Raw genomic sequence first — 23,676 nt, 5'->3', positions numbered from 1 at the left:
CATGGTTGTGTATTTTACGTTTTTTGAGTTCTGCACTAACCAACCTAACAAAAATATCAATGTGTGCAAACTGCGTGAAGGGGGGAGTCATGTGTGATTTTGGTCTTAATGATGAGAAGGGACCTGTGGCTGTATTAACTCTATATTCATTTTCTTTTCTAGATCTTCCAGAGCCTGCAAGGTTCTCAACTCAGCATAGTCGAGTTGGTGAGTATTGGTGTTAGCTTTAAAATGTTTGTGTAAAGCTAATTTTCTTGCAAAGAGATGGATATCTTTTGTCCAAGTAAACTCATCGAATGCAAAGGTGGGGGTGTAGGATAGTCCCTTACTTAGAAGTGTTTTTTGGTGTGGACTCAACTGGACAGATGATAGATTGCAGATTTGTAAGTCATCAGGAGTTTGGTTGCCTTCTTTGGTTATTTTGTTTGGTTCCATGGAGTTTGATTTATTCCTAAAAAAGGAAACGCATTTGGGGGGCCTGTTAGAAATGAGCCCGTATTCGTTGCTGCGATAGTGCTTCTCCCTATGGCTTCCACATTGGTCGCTGTTGGGAATGGAGTTGTTGGTATATTTGATGTTGATGGCATGTTTGTTGTTTTGGATGTAGATGCAGAACGTGTATAGGAGGACACTGAGAAGGGCATAGAGGTGATCGTTTGTTGTCCGCCGTGGCCAGAGCATGTTGTGTTGCTTTTGTTTGGAATTGTGTATGTTCTCTTGGAAGGATTGTATTTATTAATTTTGATTTTGCGTTTAGCTCCTAACCTATTATCGGCTGGGGGTTGTTTTGGTTCATCAGGACCAGAGATGTCTGATTCAGAGAAATCTTCAGGTCTATAGGTGCGATTCTGAGGAGGAGGATTGCGAGTGCGATAGGTGTATGCTTGGCCGGTATCGAAGTCTCTACGGTCCCTTATGTATTTGCGGTGTTTTCTTTCCTTGATTTCTTTCTGAAGATGTTCTATGTTTTTTTGTAGTCTAGTTTCGCAGTCCGCAAATTCTGGCTCAGTGTTGAATGTTTGTATATCACTGATTTCTTTTTCTAATTGTGCACTGATTTTGCCAAAGTCTCTTTTCTCGAAGTCAAGCAGGTAGTGTAACATGCGTAGGGAACTTTCAGTCAGTAGCTGTTCCCAACCCTGAGTGAAAGTACTGTCGTTGCGGTATGAGTTAGGGGTAATGTTTATGCGTAGCCCTCTGTAAATAATTTTCTGCTGTATGTAAGTCTCTAAACTGGTGATTTCCCAGCATGAGCGGACATATTGTTTGTAAGTTTTTTGTATATCCCTAAATGCTGTTTGTACGTCGCACTTATGCAACGGTATATTATCTGTGGAAAACACCAGTGCTGCCTCAGATGATAGATCGTCTGGATTGAGTTTCTTGGAGAGAAAACTCGCCATGCCCCTATGAGGTTTCTGAAATTTCCCTAGAATTTCCCTGAAGATTGTTTAATTAGAATGGTACAGGTATAGTGGGGTCAAGGAGAAGGGGTAATTAACCCAACATTGATTAGAAAAATTGGTAGAGACCCTAGCAGCTGGCAGGGATAATTTTAATGAACGAACAGATAAATGTGCTAGGCACAAAGAAGTCCCAAATTTCCCAGCTGCTATAGAATTAATTAAAATATAACTTTTAATGTTTAAATTAGAAACAAGTTGGAAACAAGTTGCAGTAAATAGGGTAAATAGTTGTACAATAGTTTGTTCAATTAAAATTTTTCTTCAGAGCTGGTTAGTCTAACGTTGGAGATCTGGTGTATATTAGGATCTCAGTGTGTCAGGCATGGACGGCAGCTGCAGACTGCTCGGGCAGCCTCTATTATGACACAGTGGTAGAGTTTGTTTGTTTGTTAGACCAGCAATGATTTTAAAAAAGAAACGCTAGCCCCCCCGACATGTTTCACTGCTTCAGCAGCGTCCTCAGGGGATAATTTCAAGGCTATTACTCGCGCGTTTGATTTCCTCTTCCTTATATAGTGAGGAGACACCTCTTTCATGGTGTGTCATCACCCTGAAACAACCAATAGAGATTGTGAACCGGGACGAGCCTTCTCTGTGTTTGACTGACACAGAGATCGGCCTATCATATGTAGAGGTCGTTGTTCCGGACATGTGGAATACTTAGTGCATGCGCACTACAGTTAAATCAGGTAATAGAATCAGGTAATAGAATTTATGGCTTTCTAGAGATCGTTATTCTCAGCGGACCTGATGGTGATGCCCGAAACTGATACGATACATTGTATGTACAGGTGCATTCTATGTTGTCGGCGAAATCTAAGTTTTTTATCAAGCAATGGAGTTGTCTGATAAAATAGGTCATTGGTTCCATAGATATATATATGTCTGTGATACAGACAGGGATGTCATTGTTGAGATCAGACTCTAAGTGGCGACGCTTGCGTGCCTTAGTTAGATCCGGACATAGAATTATGATGTTAAGGGGAACCACTATTATCACTAAAGATGCCGTAAAAGACGAGAGAGAAAAGAGTAAATGTGCTCTGTATGCAGGTGCACTGCATCTTATCGGCTGCGTCTACGTTTACTGGCATTTAGTGTAGATCCTAGATTTAGAGGTAGTTGCATCTAGATGTATATATATTTGTTGAGATGACAGTGAGATATGGCTTTTAAGCTAATCCCTAGCTGCTAGGGAAAATTTTGATTGGCTGATTCACAAATACCTTATTAGAATTGACTAATAATGCAGTTAAAAGGGGACATGCACATGTTTAGTACAACCTGATGGTGGGGCCCCAGTCCAACACTAGAAGTAAAAGAAGGAGGTGGGGGATCAGTGAAATGTTTGATGTACAAAAATAATTTAACACACCTCACAATATCCTCTGTAAGACATCTGATTCAGAAAATAATACAGTTGGATTGTAAAATGAAGAAAATACCCCCAGAAAAAACTAGATTTGAAGATTTTTATTAAAAAGTGATATCACTAGCTATCAGTATAGTAGACTTTCCCAAGGGTAAATTGCTCCTAGGAGTCACTCTGAATTCCATGTCCAATGCAGCAGGAAAATATTCAGTTGAAACCCGGGGTGAACTGACCATTCGGGTATTAGGGCAATGCCCAAAGACCCAGAGGTGGCCTACAGTCTGCAAAAAAAAACAAAAAAAAACATGCAAGTGAGTTCTCCTTAAATGCCTTTTATTAACCCAAACTAAGTGTACCGTGGCTTTAGTCAGTGGTAAGTGGCTCACAGGAGCCCAGATCAATGTCAGCTTTGTGTCTGATGGCTTTGTGTCTTCCCTCATATGTGACCATATCTTGGTAAATGGATTATTTACTGTATATTCTCATTTTTGTGAATTTCAAGAATTCTGTGACATGTCAGACACACCCCACAATTCCTCTGTCAAGACCTGATAAATGACAGGTCATTAAACCGACATAACTTGGCAGCAATATCTGATGTCTCCACCCAAAGACGAAATTAACACTGCCTCTTCGACTAGAGAGCTGACAAATTGCATAAATGTGAAGGGTATAGAGGAAGCGTGGTAGAAGAGCGAAATGAACATCTGCGAGTAAAAGAAAAAGGAAGAATGTCATACTTATCAGCTGGGTAAGGTAAGAGATAATAGAGGAAGCAAAAAATACTAAAATAAGTAATGGACGTGACAAGCGAATGTTAGAAACACAACAACATAGATATAGAGGGGAAAAAAAGGGTAATTTACTAACATGGTAACAAGTACCAATGGAAGGTAACCGGCAGCAACCAGTTACCTATTAGCCAATACAATTAAGAGGTGCTATTGTTTAATTATTTTCTTAGGGTCCTAGTACATGGCCCGACGTGGGCCGTGTAAACGAACGTCGATCAACAAGACAGCTAGATGATCGGCACTCCTTTGCGCCTTGCACAAGGAGCTATGTATGGGGGCAAGCGCTCGTTACCACGATCGCTCGTCCCCATACATTTCTATCATGTCGGCAGCATATCTCCATATTTACACAGGGAGATGTGCAGCTGATAACAATAAGGGTATGTTCACACAGCTTTTTTCAAACGTTTTTCGGGCCGTTAGAAAAAATGGCGCGTAAAAAAATGCCCCGTAAAAAGAAGTGCATGTCACTTCTTCAGCCGTTTTTGTAGCCGTTTTTCATTGGGTCAATAGAAAAACAGCTCCAAAAACGTTTGATGCTGAAAATCAAAGGCTGTTTTCCCTTGAAAAATAGTTCCATATTTTACAGCCATTTTGCATGTGAACATAGCCTAATATTTTAGGCTGCAGAAACGATACAATTAGCAGATGAACGAGCGTTTGCTCGTTCATCGGCTGATCATTGCTCTGTTTACACAGGGCAATGATTGGGAACAATTGCCCGATCATTGGCCTGTGTAATAGGGCCTTAAGTCCCATAGCACTGTCGGGCTCTTGGGACTCTAAACGTCCTTTTACACTCGCCAATTTTGGCAGCTCGTTAACCAGCGCTCGTTTGTTCCTTTCGCAAGGAGCTATGATCAGTAATGTATGGGAACGAGCGCTCATTACTAGGATCTCTCGTCCCCATGCATTTTTATAATGTCGGCAGCACATCTCCCTATTTACACAGGGAGATGTGCTGCCAACAATGGTAATATTTTGTGCTGCATAAACGATAGGATCAGTCGATCAACGAGCGTTTTCTCGTTCATTGGTTGATCGTTGCCCTGTTTACACAAAGGAATGATTGGGAACGAGCGATCATATGAACGTTTATTTTCCCAATCATTGGCCCGTGTAAAAGGGCTCAAGGGTCCTATTGGACCCTTCAGGTAGATTCAGGTAGATGTGGCTGATCAACGAAAACCCAGCGATTTATCTTTCATCATTCGATCGTTGCACACTATTACATGTGGCATTTATCTCTTACATTTGAACGATTATACAAAAATTTGTACGATAAACACTCTGTCTAATAGGACATTAAAAACAAAATGTACTACTAATACTAGGTACAGCACTTGATCCATTCTGCTCCTTTTGAGCTGTGTATTTCTGTAGCTCAGCAAAACACTTTTAAAGTGGAACTAGCCATGGCCAGGTCAACCAAGGGAAATGCATAATCAAAGGCCTGATCATAAATAAAGTGGTTTGACCCTGTATTTAGATGTGGGGGAGGGATGGGGGATCTCAGCTCCTAGACCTTCACTATTGTCTAAAGGGCCTGTTCACATCACCTTTCGCTTTCCGTTCCGGGGTACCGTCTGAGGTTTCCGTCGGGTGAACCCCGCAACGGAAAGTCAAACTGAAACCACAACTTACGTTTCCGTCACTATTGGTACGGAACGGAAAGCCAACGCTTATGTGAACAGGCCCTAAGTGGCATTTCAGAAAATAAGAAAAATGTAGATCCCCTTTAATGCTCTCTTATAAACACATATTTATATACACATATTATAAAGGGCGTTTGATGAAGTTTAATAAGTGTTGGGCTATTTTTATAATGAGTTTCCAGAGAGGTTTTTTTTGCAATCTTCCTGTATGCACATTTTTTGTCAATGTTCCTTTGTTAGCAGGATTAAGAAGAATTTGTTGTGCAAGGGTTAATCTAGACACATAATGCTACTCTGGCATGAAAAAAAGACGTACATGTTTTACATAGGAAACCACAAACACTATATTTCCGTTCTCATTTACAGCAGGCAATGTATTTTCTCTTTTTTTTTAAGCAGATATGAAATTTCTCTAAAGGGAATTGACTTATACACCATCATCATGTCTGCTATGAGCCCCAGGACACGGGACCTGTGTGGATCTCAGCTGGAAAACCTTGTTCTTAGCAATTTTGGAGCCTGTTCCAAAACATTGTGGAGCAATGACTTGGATGGTGGTAGAGGAAGCCATACCTTGGCAGGGGCCATAGCAACATTACCACGGAGTCACAAGCAGGTAAGCCAGTTTTACATTTCCATTCTAAACACTATAAAAGCCAAAACCCTTTTTTTTTTAATTTTATTTTTTACATAGATTGAAACTACACTTAGGCATACTATAACAACCAAAGCAAGAAGAAATATGGAACTCTGAATATACAGGGAAACTGATAAATTACAAGGAACCCATCCATAGCACCGTGTGACAGGAGCAAACGAGCGCCCATCAATGATGTCTCGTTGATCGGCGCTCGCTGCACCGGCCGGCCGAGTGTCGGCTGGTGTAAAAGACCCTTAAGAAAAGTCATTACAGATCTTTTATACTTACTAATGTTAATTTAACTAGCAATTTTGATTGCTGGCAGATATCCAATATGGATACAAATGCATAAAGGTCATAGCCAATAATAGCAAATAGTAATATTTAGTTATTTTCTATGACTTGTATGTGTTTGTGCTTATATGTTTTGTTCCTCTGTAGCCCATTGTAGCTGAATGCTGAGTCCCTTGAGGCTCTTCGCTTTCCCTTTGAAATCTATTGATTTTAGAAAGGCATTATCTAACAAAAAATAAATGCTCAACATTATTCAACCAGACAGAGGCCTTATAAAGCTGCAGAAAATCCTGGATATGAGTTATTTAGACATTACATTATATACAAATTTTATAGTTGTTGTTTTTTAACACTTTTGTACTACAAGTTTAAAGGCTAGGCACTCTTTTGTAACCATTTTTTTTTATTGTTCCAATTCACTTAAAATAAACTTTTTCTAATATTCTTGATATACAAATATTCTAACATTTTGTGTACACAGCTCCTATGCAGCCCTTTGTGTCTTCATGGTAACAGGTGACAAACAAATCTTGGTTGCCCTGCAGTCAGGGACAAACATTCATTGAGAAATATCAGTCCAGGGACTGGGGATTATGTATAAAAACTAGTGCAAAGGAAAGTTGGAGTTGCCGACAGTAACCAGTCAAGTATCTACTGTACTTTTTGGAAAGATCACATAGTTCTTGGGTTTAGAATTGAGATAGATATAATTTAGCATTATTGTCCTTTGTCACTTGGTTTAGCTCTAACAAATGCACCATCCCTATGGGGACTGAATGTGCTTTTGGGAGGCCTTCTAGTGCTTTCAATAAAATTTGCCCGTCCCGTATACAGTATATGATGGGTCCTCAGGTAGGGAGTAATTTTACACTGGGATAGATCTGAATTCTATAGAAAATGCTGTGTAATGTGTGTGAGCTGCATTGATAAAGTGTTTAGTAAACTATAATATTTGGAGATAGTTATGGACAATTTTTATTAGAGGAACTCCAAAATAATCACAGGGTGTTTTACTGCTGGGACCCTCAGCGACTAGCTGTAATCTGTAGGACAACTTGGCACAAGGGTGAAATGTATTATTGGTACTATGCCACAATTATGGCATTGAAAAGTCAAAATGTGAGGATAAAAGGAAGGAGGGAGTTGGGGGGGGGGGGATCAGATCTTCGCTCCCCATATCAATGCAGATGAAGGCAAAGGTCCCAATAAGGCATTAGTCTGTCCTAAGAGAGAAGCACTTCTTCTCGACCCCACGTGATGATCAGACAGGATTAACAAGGATTCTCTGCATTTACATAAGCGTTCCTGTTGTTTTGGTTCAAGGAATCTTAGTCTTTCTTCAAGCCATCAATTATTTCTACTTAAGCTAATTTCTCACAGCTCTAACAGTTGTGAAGCCTTCCTATCACTGGAGAGTAAAACTTTTTCAATCGCTCTCCTGTTATGAGGAAAGATTAAAACAAAATTACGTTTATTTGATCTTGTGTAGAGACATATAAATCATAAATTTGTTCAAATATATTTGTCATTTTAAAAATTATGGTAAAAAGCTGTTTAATATAAAGTCACTTCATAAGACAATAGTGCATTCTCTTAGTCTGGAGAAAAAAAAGGTTTAGTCTCCAGAGGTGATAGAGTTTCTTTACGGTAAGAGCTGTGTGCTGTGGAATAGTCTATCTCTGAGCTGGTTTTAAGACTCATTTTTTTCCTACAAAGATTTCTAAGGCTCCTTATATTTAGAAGTCTATCCGCAGTGTTCTTCTTTAGAACCCAGGAAATGGCAACAATCACAGTTTTGCAAATGATAGAACTTCCCTTCTTTTCAGCTTAACAAGTCAAGATCAAATTCACTGGTCGACTCTGCGGGATCAGAATCAAACAGGTTGGTGTTGAGATCTCTCATTATAACAAGAGTATAAATTGTTCTATGAGTGCAGGCAAACTGAGAAAACCTAATGTGGGACAACACGACCTTTTGGCATAAAGATTAAAAATAAACTTTATTACAGAACATGTACAAAAAAAGGACAAAAAGGTAAAATAGAGCGTACAACCTTCACAAACAGAGGGAGAAAGAAAAAAAATCACAGAAGGTGAAATGGCTATAGAGACCTTGTCACGAGTGCAGGCAATTTATTACAGGTTGATGGTGAATACGCAAATGGACCGATGAAGTGTCTGATGTCGAAACACTGACAAAAAAGTTATGTTTAGGAAATTAATAGGGTATGAGGGTCCTAGATTTTTCAAGAAAATTTGTGATGATTTAATACGGAAAGATTTTGTAAATATCTATAATTATAGCATTTTTGTTGTTTTTTTGATGGGATCATTCATAAAGTGACTGTCTCACCATCAGGCTGTAGATTAGATTTGCAGTAAAGCTGTCAGAAGAAAAGCCAAGGGAATTACCCATGTTTCTAATCTCTGGTACAAAATCAGTGAATCACTGAATAAAGCGTAAAAAAGAGTAAATCTTCTTTATGCAAAAATCATATGTGCCCCCTGCTATTACTGGTCCATACGATCACATATCACCAGCCCTGTACAGCCCAGGGCTTGTTGCCCTCTCTCACCACATTCCCATCCATAGAAGGGCAGAAGGGTGACATGAAACTATAAGTTTGTTGTGAAGTGGTATGGGGCTATCCTAGGCCCACCATCTTATGGGCCCCATAGCAGCTTCGTGGTCTACCTCTATAGTATGGACACCCTTGTGATTCTATAACGCTTTAGTGAATGTTGTCCTTGTCACCCAATATCACATCTTTAAACCACGCAGGCTACTTTGTTGCCAAAAAGGGTAATGCCCTTATGACTACCATCACTGCACTGACCACAAAGCTTAACCTAATAAAATAATGCTTCAGTTTATAGTAGCAATAGTATTATATGCATATAATGTTGTCAGACTTCAGGAGATTTCATGTATAGACATATTGCGTGATGGATTTATATCTCAGGAGGCTATATGTACAGATTGTCTGGCGCCTTAGACCCCGCCCATCAAGTAGGCCACACCTACAGTCATGTACGGCTTTAAAATGTTTGTTTGCTCTTACAAAATGTAGCAGAACTTTGCGATGCGTTTCTCACAAAATTTCGCACCCTGTTCAGCCTTCCCCTCTTCCCTCCCTGGGTGTCCTCCTCTCATTCCCACAGCACTGTGAGTACCTAACTAAGTTTACATCACATTCTCCCTTTACTCTTTGCGTATACACTGGGAAAATCTCCCAACGTATTCACCGAACATAAAGACCCATCTTATGCCACTGTATGCCATACAGTATAATACGACTCCTATAGGCACCTACCTATAAAAACCCGATACGGTGCGGTATACATTTTTTTACAGTGGTCCACTGTATAGGAAAGCTTAGCAAACTACTTTTTCCTATTACCTACATATACCTGCCGGCGAATGCTAAAGGGACACTTTTGGCGTTGGCCGGGTCCATAGGCCTCTATGGATACGGTCAGTGTATGCGCTGGGAGCATCTCCCGGTGCATAAGCTGAACGTACACACCTAATGTGGTGTGAACATAGTCTAACATATAAATACACAACATTTACATATGAATAGACACTGCTCAGTGTATTCATATAAAAATGTTGCCTTCAGTAGGTGCCCTTCCACCGGCGCTGCCTATAGGTACTGGCCTACTGTGCCTATAGGTAAATCTAGCCCTCATGGTCACATTGATGGTGATACTGGAAAGCAGTTCTATTAGTTGAGAGGGTTCATTATTGATCAACCATTTGAGAAACTTTACTGAATTATTGGCAAAATGTAATGACCTCTAGTTGGGATAGTATATGTATTTTGGAATATTGTTAAACTATCCTGCTGATTTCCTATTTCAACAGTCTCATACCAGGTCAGGATGGTGAATATAAAAATTCAGTGTAGAAATAAACATTGGTATAAACTAGAATTGTGGGTACATACTTATGCATATTGTGTATTTTGTGTTTTAGGAGAGTTGTCGTTATTACAAAACAGGATAATGAACCATTTGGATTTGAAATTCAGGTAAATCCCAAAATATTTGTTGTGCAGTCAATGAAAATATTGGTAGAACATAATGATAGAGGGGTTGGATATTATTTATATGCCTATAGCATTATTATTATTATAATTGTATTATTATTATTATTGTTGTTGTTGTTGTTGTTGTTGTTATTATTGTTCTTAGACAATTAGATATTTCTTAACCAGGGTGCAATAATGTTACAGTATTTATTTGATAAGGTGAGGGCACTGACCAGCTTTTCATCCAGCATGTCCGGATGGGCCGTCCTCATGCACTTTGTACACATACGTCCTCATGTCGATCCCACGTGCATGTTGCAGCTTGTACGTCTATAATTCAAAACGGGAATAAAAATAATAATGCCTTTGCAGGGGATTTGGAGGATCTGTATCAGAAAACGGGGCTCCAAAAGCTAAAAAGATATTCCATAAAACTTTTGACAGTTGGAATGCAATAGGTTGCCATTGGATATTATTAACAACATTTTCTCTTACACGACACTGCCCCCTAGTTTCACTATTTGACAGAAAAAATTACAATTGTTTTCCCTAGCTACAGTATTAACCATGTAAACAGTCAGTTGCATGCCCTGTTCCCATAGCTACTGTTGGTCTAACGTCTGCCAATGGTAAAATTGTGGTCTGAGGTTTCACAAGACATTTCCAGGTTCTTGAACTGAATATAAAACCATTTTATAGAGTAACTAAACTAAACATTGAGATTTTAACATTTCTATTTTATTCCCGTTTTAAATTATAGACGTACAAGCTGCAACATGCACGTGGGATCGACATGAGGACGTATGTGTACAAAGTGCACGAGGACGGCCCATCCGGACATGCTGGATTAAAAGCTGGTCAGTGTCCTCACCTTATCAAATAAATACTGTCAATTTATTGCACCCTGGTCATGAAGTGGTTATGTAAAAAGATATTCTCAAGATAAATATTATTTTCTCATATTTTTAGGTGATATGCTCACCAATATTAATGGAGTAAACATGGACGGATTCAGTCACCAACAGACGGTGGAACTCATCCAATCTTCAGGAAACTTTCTCAGGTAAATGGTATTAAGATGCTGATGGTAATGTCCATCATATTGTAATTATGGCGCCACAGCTGCTACAATGTGGTGATTCTCAGCCAATCAGGTGGAGAGGTGCCATTATTAATTTACTGGTCTGGAGTACATTGCTATGAGCATCTTAGAGATGTTCTTTATTGTCTGACATGTTCTCTTTAATCGACCTGTTTGCTCTCCTTTCCGGTTTATTTTTGTAAATACTTGTATTTCCCATAGAATAACTATTCTTTTCGAGAAATCTTTGTTCTGCCATTCCTCTGTTATTCCTCCTACAAATTTATGAATAAATTGACAACTAGGTGTTACCAGTTGGGGATGTGTCCCTACACAGACTAACCCTGTCCAATCAGTGCTAACAGTTTGAGACTGTGTAGGGACACGCCTCTTTAATGAGGGGAATGGTCTCAATGTGTTCATAAATTTCTAGGAGGAATAACAGAGGAACGGCACAATGTGAAGTTCTAAAAAAAAGATGATGCAGAATTGTAATTTTTTGAGAAATACAAGTATTTACTAAAACAGGCATGTCAGGAAAGGTAAAAAGCCCTCTTTCAATTTGCATAAACAAACTACTGTACTATATTTCTTTTCTTTCTCAGTGAGAGACTTCTCCCTTTTCAGGGGGATTTACCAGGAGTCATAAGCCTCCTATAATGTCCAATGTCTGGCCCGGCAGTCATTCCAGGATGTAAAATTCGGTCAGCTTTTGTTCTTCCCCTATGATCATGCTGTGGTATCTAATGAATCTAGTTCAATAATGAAACTTTCCTAGGTTAATATACAAATGGACGATCTACAATTTACTTTTTCTTATGTCAGTGGAGATTTATCAAAATTCATGCAGGGAAAAAGTCGGGATGTTTCTCCACTTTCCCAGGAATTAGCTGTAATGTGCTTTGTTATATGGTGGTATAATTGAGACCCGGAAAAATAATAGCTTTTATTGGCACTCCTTCCTCGGTATGGTGTACGGTCATACAGTGTACAGATTACCATATCACACAGTGCCCAAGTATACGTGCCATACAGTATGTTGCCCAAATAACACTTTCATACAGTTGGCTACAAAGAACCTTTATGGTACATTCACATGTGTCAGATTTGTTTCTGCAATTGAAAATCTATTCCATACATCAGAATGGGGTTGTTTCTGTAGCAGGTGCATGTATCTTTACAAACCCCATTCAGATGTATGGAACAGTTGCAGAAATTTCTGCAACAAATCTGAAGTGTTTGAAAAAATACCCTTAATCTTCCTTTTTCATGCTCCTGATCTTTACTGGGTAAATCCATACCCCAGCGGAAAGCCTCTTCCCACTCCGTTTTCTATACCCATCTCCATTGGGCAACATGAAAGAGTAGACACTGAACGATAATTTGGTACCTTAGCAAACATAATAATAAAACAGTATATATTTTAGGCCCTGTTCACACTTGTATTCAGGGTTTTCCATCAAGCTTACCAGTATTTGTGATGTCAAGAATACCAAAGTCTGCAACACTATTGTTCAAAAATAGTATTCAAAAATACTGGAAGACTGACAGACCCCATTACAGTCAATGGAGTTTATCAGTGTCAGTATGGATCCATTGGAATACTGATCCATCACAGCTTCATGGCTGTATATTAAACGGAAGCCATGATGCTAGTGTGAACATGGTCACGGTGGAGATAATCTGTTGTTGCCAAATAAAATAATTGGAGCAATTTAGACATGGTACAAGAGTGGTTGGGTATAATGGACATTTTGGTGTCTGCTTGTGCTTGCTTATAAAGTCACTCACAGGCATTATTTTTTTATATTGCAGAATTGAAACAGAATATAGTCCAAAAATTAGACAAGCAGAACTACAAGCTAAACTGCTAGTTTTAAAGGTATGTTACAGTATGTATTCTAGGTTATATGTAATATATGTACTATGTATTAAAAACAAAAATGCACATGCAAAAGTCGGAACAAAGATGTACGATACAATGTGGCCCCTTCTGTGAATACTAGAATTAACCAAGACCGTCAATGCCCATGTTTTATAGGGGTCACAGGACTCCATGTTTACTTTAAACATCCCTAAATTTTACCTTACAGTTACAGATGAGCGAATTTACCAAAATTAATTCCGGGGTCCAGTTCGATAGAATCGGCCATGCTACTATATTCGATACTAAAGAAATTGCTGCGAAACGCAAGTGCCCTGATTGCCCTGAAAACTCGTGTCTGACTCTCTGTCTTCTAGGACTGTATCAAACCCCTTTGGGGTTGGCCATTTTGTTTATTTTTACTAATGTGTGGGAAATTGCATTATGTGCCACTTACTAATCTATAGTTATTAGAAGATCAGCGCGGATGTCTTATTCTGTGAAGCGTGCGGCAAGTAAAACTAGCGCATGTGCAGTGATGTGCCGTGCGCATTTTTATTCACCGAAGGCTGCTAATGGACATGCCTGGTCACATGCCTCTCCATCAGTGGCCATGTTGAGAGCGTGAGTGCCATACAGTATGCAGAGAAAACGGTACCAACAAAATTGGTGGGGGGTGAAATAGACTGTGGGGAGAGGACTAGACAACAGGATAAGGAGATCCTTTTGTTACAAAACAGCAATGAAAACAAAAATGCCCAAATAATGTCAAATAATCACATTTCTGATACTGAAAGTGGAAAATTGAAAGGCAAGTTAAAGTGTATGTTCACAAATGCCAGAAGTCTAGCAAGCAAAATGGGGGAGCTGGAGGCCTTGGTACTGGAGGAACATATAGATATAGTTGGTGTTGCTGAAACATGGCCGGACTCTTCACATGACTGGGCTGTAAATCTACAGGGTTTTACACTGTTTCGGAAAGACAGGACAAATAGGAAAGGCGGTGGTGTATGTCTGTATGTGAGAAGTGATATGAAGGCGAGTGTGAAAGAGACATTAGAGGGTGAAGATTGTGAGGAGATTGAAACCTTGTGGGTGGAATTACAAAGAGAGGTAAACACTGAAAAAATAACTTTTGGTGTAATCTATAGACCCCCAATATAACTGAGATAGATGATCAACTATATAAACAGGATCGGGCAGCACAGGGGGGGGTACATGGGAGATTTTAATTACCGCGATATTAATTGGTATCATGGTTCGGCTTCAACTGCAAAGGGGAGACATTTTCTCAACTTGTTGCAGGAAAAGTTTATGGGCCAGTTTGTGGAAGACCCGACTAGAGGTGAAGCTCTGTTGGATCTGGTCATTACTAATAATGCAGAGCTTGTTGGGAACGTCAATGTTCGTGAAAACCTCGGTAACAGTGATCACAATATTGTTATATTTTACCTATACTGTAAAAAACAAACACAGGCTGGGAGGGCAAAAACACTTAATTTTAAGAAGGCCAATTTCCCCAGGATGAGGGCTGCAATTCAGGATATAGACTGGGAAGAACTAATGTTAAATAATGGAACAAATGATAAATGGGAGATTTTCAAATCTACTTTGGGTAATTATAGTGCAAAATTTATTCCTATAGGTAACAAGTATAAACGACTAAAATTAGACCCCACATGGCTTACACCTTCTGTTAAAGGGCAATACGTGACAAAAAAGGGCATTTGAAAAATACAAATCTGAGGGTACATCTGTAGCCTTTGTAAATTATAAAGAGCTTAATAAAATCTGTAAAAGTGTAATAAAATCAATACAAAATGAAAGGCAGGTGGTCAAGAATAGTAAAACAAATCCCCAAAAATTCATCAAGTATGTAAATTCAAAAAAGCCAAGGTCTGAACATGTAGGACCCCTAGCAGTGGCGGATTAAGTAGACCATGGGACCTGCGCTGTTACCCAAACTTGGGCCCCCCTTCCTCACCGCCGCCCTGTCGCGCTGTAACTATTTTTAACACTACCTTTTTGGGCAAGCATTAACAGTGTTACGATTTCCCTTGTCACAGCGCGGTGTCCCTACATACTGACAGGATCACACTGTGCAGGGACACAACCTCCTGACAAGGGGAATTGTCTATCAGTCCTGGACTGCAGAAAGACTTTTTGTGAAATACAAGGATTCCTATAATAAACATGTCAGGAGAGGTGACAGATTCTCTATAAATCTAGTGACTCACAGGTGACGACGTCTCAGATTCTAGTAGTTTTTTTCCTCTTTTCTTCTCCATCCGGTCCAGAGCTCATGACGACTTCTCCCGGCCATGACTTATTTCTGCAGAATTTGCCACTCAGACGTCTCCTCACTTTTCCAACATTTCCACACCTATAAATGAAAATAAAGTTATCATGGTGCCACATATTGTACCCCTAAATATAATAGCACCAAACACTGCGCGCCTGAATATAATAATACCACACACTGTAAAACACCACATACACACAGCCCCCTGTACATAGTGCCACACACAGCCCCTGTAGATATTACACACCCCCATAGATATCGCCATACACAGCCCCCTCTATATATCACACATCCCCCCGTAGAGAGCGTTACACACAGCTCCCTATAGATAGTGCCATACAGCCCCCCTGTAGAGCGCCACACAGCCCTCCCCCTCTTGTAAATAGCACCAAAAAGCCCCCCCTATAAAGAGTGCCACACACATACCACTGTGGATAGCGCTACACACCCCCTTGTATATAGTGCCACCCAGCCCTCCCCCTTTTTATATAGTGCCACACAGCGTTCCCCCTTGTATATAGTGCCACACAGCGCTCCCCCTTGTATATAGTGCCACACAGCGCTCCCCCTTGTATATAGTGCCTCACAGCGCTCCCCCTTGTATATAGTGCCTCACAGCGCTCCCCCTTGTATATAGTGCCACAAGGTTATGTACACATTTAAAAACTTTATATTATAATTCTATATATATATATGTATATATACATATATACATATATATATATATATATATATATATATATATATATATATATATATATATATATATATATATAGTGTGTGTATCAGTGTGATTGTTTGATTTTATTAAAAAATATTTTTACTTTTTGAGATACAGCTGGTTTGTATCCTGTATCCGTCAGGTCAGCAGGACTGACAGGATCAGTAACACGCAGGATCGACCTCAAATCTATCACATCTAAGATTATAATTTAGCGCAGGGCCCGTTTCACTGATCCCGTCAGTCCTGCTGACCTGACGGATACAGGATACAAAGCAGCTGTATCTCAAAAAGTGAAAATATTTTTTAATAAAACGTAATTACAAAGTTGCACCAAACACACATTTTTATTTAAAAAAAAATAAAACCGACGTGATTTTTGCGACGTTTTTTTCGTAGACAATGCAGGTTTTGTTTTTTATCGTTTTTATACACACCTTTTTTGCTATTTTAGAATTTTTATTCATAAAGTTTGAAAATAATAGTAAAAAAATAAGCTTTTTTACGTTTCAGCTATTTTTTTGGGGTAATAACATACTTTTACCCTAAAATAGACCTTTTATTTGTGATCGTCATTGTTTACCGTAAATTTTAATATATTACATGTCTATATTAGGGTAATTGGGTCAGTGCTAGCGTTACAACAATGATTGGCAGGGGGAACAGTTTTTTTTGGGGTGGGTATTTTATGTGTATTTATTATTTAATTTTTTTTTGCACTTTACTTTACTATTTTTTTATTACTATGGTCTGTCCCCCAAAGGTCAAAAAAGACCTTTGGGGAACTTTATATATTTTTTTACTTTCTTTAACACCATGTTTTTCCACTGTAACTGGGGCTGCACAGCAGCCCCAGTTACAGGGGAAATCAGCCCTCTCATAGTGACGATTGTCACTAATAGAGCTGTGCTGGGTCTAGTAAGACCCAGCAACAGTCTGCCACTAACGGCATCCCGGCGATCATGTGACCAGTCACATGATCTCCGGGAGGAATAGAGACAGCGCCGCTGCTGCTGTCTCTATTCCTGTACACAGCGTTCATTGTGCGCTGTGTAAAAAGACATCGGAGAAGACAGAAGCAGCGAAAGCTGCTTCTATCTTCTCCTCAGGGTCCCCGGCAGTCACTGACAACCAGAGACCCGACATTCAGCTGCCCGATCGCGCGGGCAGCAAGTTAAAACCCGTGCTGTAGAAAGTCTATGGCTCGGGTTTTAAGGACCCGTCCCTGACCGCTGGCCGTAAAAATACAGCCAGCGGTCGGGAACCAGTTGGGCAGGAGGATAAGCCAGTACTAACCTCAGCGACGGTGACCGCCCGCCCGGCTCTTCTATTCCAGCTTTGGAGTAACAGAACAGCCGTCCGTCGCTGTTCTGTTACTCAATGGCGGCGCCCGCACTTGTCAGGGAGGCATGTCCTAAGCTGGCCAATTCCCTGCTCCTCCCCATCTTCATAGCGGCAGTTAGCAGCGCTAGCGCGCTGAATAGTTTTGTAAGACGATGTTCGGTTCGGGCTGCCATGGGCCCCCTGGGAGCCTCGGGCCCCGGACGGCCGCTCGAACCGCCCATATGATAATCCGCCACTGACCCCTAGATAGTGGTAATGGGGAGTTGGTCACAGGGGATCAAGAGATGGCAGCGTTACTAAATAGGTTCTTCAGCGAAGAAGCTGATGTAGCCGGTGCCAGTGCTGTTAATATATCAGTTGATATACTGAATTGGATGAATGTAGATATGGTCCAAGCTAAATTAAATAAAATAAATGTACACAAGGCCCCGGGACCAGATGGGTTACACCCTAGAGTTCTTGAAGAGCTTAGTTCAGTTATTTCTGTCCCCCTCTTCATAATATTCAAAGATTCTCTAGTGACTGGTATAGTGCCAAGGGACTGGCGCAGCGCAAATGTGGTGCCTATTTTCAAAAAGGGCTCTAGGTTTTCCCCGGGTAATTATAGACCAGTAAACTTAACATCCATCGTGGGAAAAATGTTTGAGGGGCTATTGAGGGACTATATACAGAATTATGTGACAATAAATAGCATTATAAGTGACAGCCAGCACGGTTTTACTAAGGACAGAAGTTGTCAAACCAACCTGATTTGTTTTTATGAAGAGGTGAGCAGAAGCCTAGACAGAGGGGCCGCTGTGGATATAGTGTTTTTGGACTTTGCAAAGGCATTTGACACTGTCCCTCATAGACGTCTAATGGGTAAATTAAGGTCTATAGGTTTAGAAAGTAGAGTTTGTAATTGGATTGAGAATTGGCTCAAGGACCGTATCCAGGGAGTTGTGGTCAATGATTCCTACTCTGAATGGCCCCCGGTTATAAGTGGTGTACTCCAGGGTTCAGTGCTGGGACCACTATTATTCAACTTATTTATTAATGATATAGATGAAGGGATTAATAGCACTATTTATATTTTTGCAGATGACACCAAGCTATGTAGTATTGTTCAGCCTATGGAAGATGTTCGTAAATTGCAAGCTGATTTGAAGTGTTTGGGCGTCCACTTGGCAAATGAAGTTTAATGTAGATAAATGTAAAGTTATGCATCTGGGTACCAACAATCTGCATGTATCATATGTCCTAGGGGGAGCTACACTGGGGGAGTCACTTGTTGAGAAGGATCTGGGTGTACTTGTAAATCATAAACTAAATAACAGCATGCAGTGTCAATCAGCTGCTTCAAAGGCCAGCAAGATATTGTCGTGTATCAAAAGAGGCATGGACTCACGGGACAGGGATGTAATATTACCACTTTACAAAGCATTAGTGAGGCCTCATCTAGAATATGCAGTTCAGTTCTGGGCTCCAGTTCATAGAAAGGATGCCCTGGAGTTAGAAAAAATACAAAGAAGAGCAACAAAGCTAAAAAGAGTTTATACACAAGAGAGAAAAAGGAGCATGAAAGCCATATGATAAAAAAGTGAAAAAACTTTATTACACATAGTTACATACACAGAAAAAGTTGTTTTAAAAAGGTACAAATGGACAGAGAAACTCTATATAATTCCAGTGTAACAGGAATGGCAGACTCAAAATGACAGGTATAGGGGTAAAACTTGATCTTCTGATCAAGTTTTTTTTTTTGTCCCTATACGGTTCACGACTTTAATCAGTACATATAGGTTGACATAAAACTTTCCTGAATGTACCAATAGGTGTGTGTTGATCAAAGTTGTAACAGCGATCAGCTGATCACTACAGCTGCTGCTGCGGAAACCCTTCCTCCAGTAGTCCTCTGCTCGTGCTGATAGAGGGCAGCCCCAAGCATGGGAGCCTTTCCTTTGTTACATTCATATTTCCTAGTAGGGCATATTGAATGGGGTTGTCTCATTAGGACAAATGGAAATGAATCCCCCCTTCTCTTCTCAGATTCTGCAGCAACTGTGTATCTGTGTTGCTGTGGAAACCGTCAGTAAGGTGGGGAATAACTCTTTCTATTGTCTTATTAGCCAGCTGTACTATACGACACAATATAATGTTCTGATACAGAGATTATTATATATACATAAAAAACAATGGAAATAGTCCATTGATATGAAATAACAGACATTAAATAAACAGGTGAATGACAATGGGCTTACAAAGCATCCAAATTGCGTGCCGATATTTCATCTTGTTTGCATTGCATGACAATACTCTTAAAGGAAACCATATGTCTACACGTATTCCTGTGTACTGCGGCTTGTAGATTATTTCCAGACTGTCAGTACAAAAATCAGTAACCTGCACATTTGCCTCCCGTAGTGCACCAGACTGTGGTCAGGCCTATCATTTTGGTCTAACTGTATCTTGCAAAAAAAATAAATATAGTTTCCATAGTTATTAAGGTTTACTTAGTGAGGTACTTTCCACACACTGACTACAGATATCTGGTTTCCTGTGCGGCAGGTTCATTCGTTACAACTTGTCTTCTCTACTCGTTAAAGTTCTGTTGTTATATTTTTGTTTTTCAAAAACATCTTTAATCTAAGACCTTAAACTCAGCAAAGTTATTTTTTTTCTATTATTAACAGGAAGATATTCGATCAAAATGGAAGGAATTACAGAATATGTTAAGAAAAGAACATCAGCTGCTACATGGTTACTATGTTTTTCCTATTATTATTATTATTATTATTATTTTTAGTTTAGCTGCTTTTTTGTACTTTTTATGTTATTTGCTATATATCTAATTTATTTAGGTTTGAATGTGTTATTGTATTGGCATAAACAAATCAGGAAATGAAAATAATTAGATTTTTAACATATTTCTAGTTATTTGTACAAAACATAGAGATCAAAATATTATAAATTATATTGCTCTTTTCTCAAATATATTGTGCCCTCCATTAAAATTAATGAAAACCATAAGAATAACAATTTGAATTTTATAGCACTTGGAGAGCACATAGTCATGTGGGTGTTCCTACCTCAATGTAGAAGTGTCTTCCAGTAGACACATAATGCACTGCGACATGAATATGGAAGTAACCAGGGCCGGAATCAGGGCAGAATAGATGGTACTGCTGCAAGGATCTGAGGCAAATATAGTGCCCAAACATATCTGTGGGCTCCCACCCACTTACTACCCACCAGTCAATTCATGGGAGTTACGTTTCATATATAAGATGAAAGTGTTCTATTTATCAAGCAATGATGAGCAAACCTGGTTCCCAACATGGTGTCTTTTATTTCATATAAGTGTAAATGTATAGGACCCCAATTAGTATTCTGTTCCCCCTATGGACCTACTTAATATATAGTATGGTCTAGAGGGGATACAAGAAGATCATATTATCCTCTCTTAGTTCAAAATCTGTGGGCTTGAGAAAAAGTATAAAATTCTTGGTCAAAATTCTTTGGTATTGTGTACCAAATGTACATAATACGGTAGAAGATGGAGTTTGGTGGACATTATAGGAAATTCAGGGGTTCTGACCATTTGCCCAAATGGGGCCCAAACATTTCTGATGGTGGTCCTGGGTATGCCATACACATGATTGACAACTATGGAAAGAGGAAAGAACAACAAAGTATATTTGTATTCTTTGATGTAGGCTATGATTTAAAACAGAAGGAAGAGCAGCTCATGAGCACAAACTGCTGCTCTAACAAGTAAAATACTGTGCAGACTTTGAGAACATTCAAAAGCTCTTGTAAAAAGAACTTGAGATGGATGATACTGTTTTTTGTGAAATGTGGAAATCTTTTTCTCAATATCTACATGTGTGCCCAAAGAAACGAGTTGACTTCCAATAATTTCTGCCCTATTTTATATTTGCTCACTATGCCCAATAGGCAATAAGGAAAAAGGTTATCTAAACCAGAATATTTTTTTTAAAGAAATCTCTTGTATAATATTTTTTTCTGTCTCTAACTTAATTTCTACAGGTACTATTAGTGAGGGCAAAATACAAGAAGAACTGGACGGCATTCATTCCAAGATGTTTGGGAATCCCACACCAGGTTCCTTCTTAAACAAGCATAGATTGTCAAGATCCAGCAGTGGGAAAAGCCAGTTTAGTTCTATCTTTCTAAACAGTGAAGATGGACTTGGATCAATGTCCGAGCTTGATGAAGACTCTGGAACAGAAGCTTGTTTTAGTCGCCAGTCTAGTACAGAAGAAGACTTTATGTATAAGTTCAATGGACTTTCTTCAATGAGGTCTTCACTATCTCGTCATAGAAGTATAAGTATGACAAGTAGTGAGAGTGAACCAATGTCACCAAACTGGGACTCTATAAGTCTATCAAATATTTTTGGGACATTGCCACGTAAAAGTAGAAGAGGAAGTGTTCGAAAGAACTTTTTGAAATTTATTCCTGGTTTGCACAGAGCAGTAGAAGAAGAAGAATCTAAATTGTAGATATCAAATTCATAGTGACATCATCAGCATTAATACAAGATGTTTGACATACATGTATTATACCATTGGGAGAGTCATGGACTATTAATTTCAAAGTGGAAGGAACGCTTAGAAAATACCCAGGAAACTGATCGCAGAGGTTGTCCACAAAGCAGGACCTTAACTGATCTTGGAACATTTTTTATCTGTAATGACCTCTTTGACCACAAATTAACAACTGTTGCTCATTCCCTATTCTCATTGCTTTACATGTTGAGATACTTCTGTAACATTGCTCTGTTCACACTAAAGCTGCCTTACACTAGGGATTTCGGAATGACTTGTCTGTTAATCTTTGCCTGTGACCAGGGCTTCTATTGATGTAGTGCACATCTATTAGTTGGTATGAACAACTTTCCAAGTATTGTCAATGAATGCACACAAAAACACCTAAAAAATTCAGCACGGCAGATTGGCTTTTCCAGATATCCGCCTTCAATCAGGGTCTGTGTCTTTCTTGTTACTAAATGGAGCGGATAATAAGCAGAATATTGTCTAAATTGGCATTTCGGCCTTCTGAAATCTGGTGTATGGTCAGCTTAACTTTTGATAGCAGAGGCTTCCTTTTTCCAAATGTTTTTTAATTTTCTTTAATTGTAAAAATAACAGAGCATTAGGTTTGATATTATTCATTGCTCGGTAGAACAGTGTAGCGGGCAACTCTACTCTGCCTGCCAAGAAAATTCAATCAAAGGTTGTAATTCTTTCTGCCACCACTAGGGAGAGCTCACTACCTATATATGGTTGAGTTCAACAAGAGCTGTAAAAATCCCTATGAATTGAGCACCCCCTAGTGTCAGCTGAAGGAAGACATAATTTTATCATGTTACACTAGGGATGTGTAAAAGGAACCAAGGGATTGGGCTCTCTTTATAAAAAAAAGAGTCCCGACCTTTATAAAAATTCTGGACCTATTATTAAATCAAATTAGATTATAGGTACACTGTCCTGTCTGAGATCACCACTAACCCCTGTTCCATCCTGAACAATATAATATGATATAATATTCTACTTACAATACATGGTTATGTGTTAACTATTAAAGCACCATAGACCTCCAGCGATATTAGATATTATACCATAACCACCTTGTTTATTGTATAGCAATATTAACCCCTTCTTTAACTTAGACCATCAAAGATATTAGGTATTAACCACTGAACCACTCTAGACCACCAGGAGTATGACAGGAATACTATCATTAACCCCCAAACCACCCCATGTAAAAGTGTATGATGTAGTTTATGTAGAAAGTTGGCCATGACTGCATAATCCAGGCATTTTGCTGTCTCCATTGTGGGCACCCACGCACTTTGAAGCCCCCTTTAAACATATTATTTTCCCCTGAGAGTAGAGGCTAACTGCTGGCATTTGCCATTAGAAAAATTACAGTGAGACAAATGGAAACATTACTTTAGATATATCTGTAAAAACAACAGAACATAATAATGTGAGAAAAACATAAGTGCAAACAGAGCCAAGTACAGGATCTTATATAGAGGAAGATAAGGTAAGCTCTGGTCCAAAGACGAGATGACCGAACTAAGGAAAGGCCCAAAAGTGGT

General features: G+C 39.3%; 1 protein-coding gene across 1 annotated transcript; it reads left to right on the top strand.

The window, feature by feature from the left end:
- The first annotated feature begins 5,653 nt into the window (after nt 1-5,653).
- On the top strand, nt 5,654-22,405 carry CYTIP (cytohesin 1 interacting protein). Its single transcript, XM_075831093.1, has 8 exons — nt 5,654-5,903; nt 8,048-8,103; nt 10,201-10,255; nt 11,016-11,112; nt 11,225-11,318; nt 13,152-13,218; nt 20,240-20,306; nt 21,597-22,405. Exons 1-8 carry the CDS (start codon nt 5,730-5,732, stop codon nt 22,070-22,072), a joined length of 1,086 nt encoding a protein of 361 aa, XP_075687208.1. The 5' UTR covers nt 5,654-5,729; the 3' UTR covers nt 22,073-22,405.
- The last annotated feature ends 1,271 nt before the right edge of the window (nt 22,406-23,676 follow it).

Source organism: Rhinoderma darwinii, chromosome 6, assembly GCF_050947455.1.
Source record: "Rhinoderma darwinii isolate aRhiDar2 chromosome 6, aRhiDar2.hap1, whole genome shotgun sequence".
Classification (NCBI taxonomy): Eukaryota; Metazoa; Chordata; class Amphibia; order Anura; family Rhinodermatidae; genus Rhinoderma; species Rhinoderma darwinii.
The sequence above is the reverse complement of the archived record's forward strand: the minus strand, read 5'-3'. Positions and strand labels throughout refer to the sequence as shown.

Coding starts and splice junctions, on each gene's coding strand:
- CYTIP (XM_075831093.1), top strand. CDS start 5,730: ATGTCTGCTATGAGCCCCAGGACACGGGACCTGTGTGGATCTCAGCTG. Junction 5,904..8,047: donor TACCACGGAGTCACAAGCAG/GTAAGCCAGTTT, acceptor CCTTCTTTTCAG/CTTAACAAGTCAAGATCAAA. Junction 11,319..13,151: donor TCTTCAGGAAACTTTCTCAG/GTAAATGGTATT, acceptor TTTATATTGCAG/AATTGAAACAGAATATAGTC.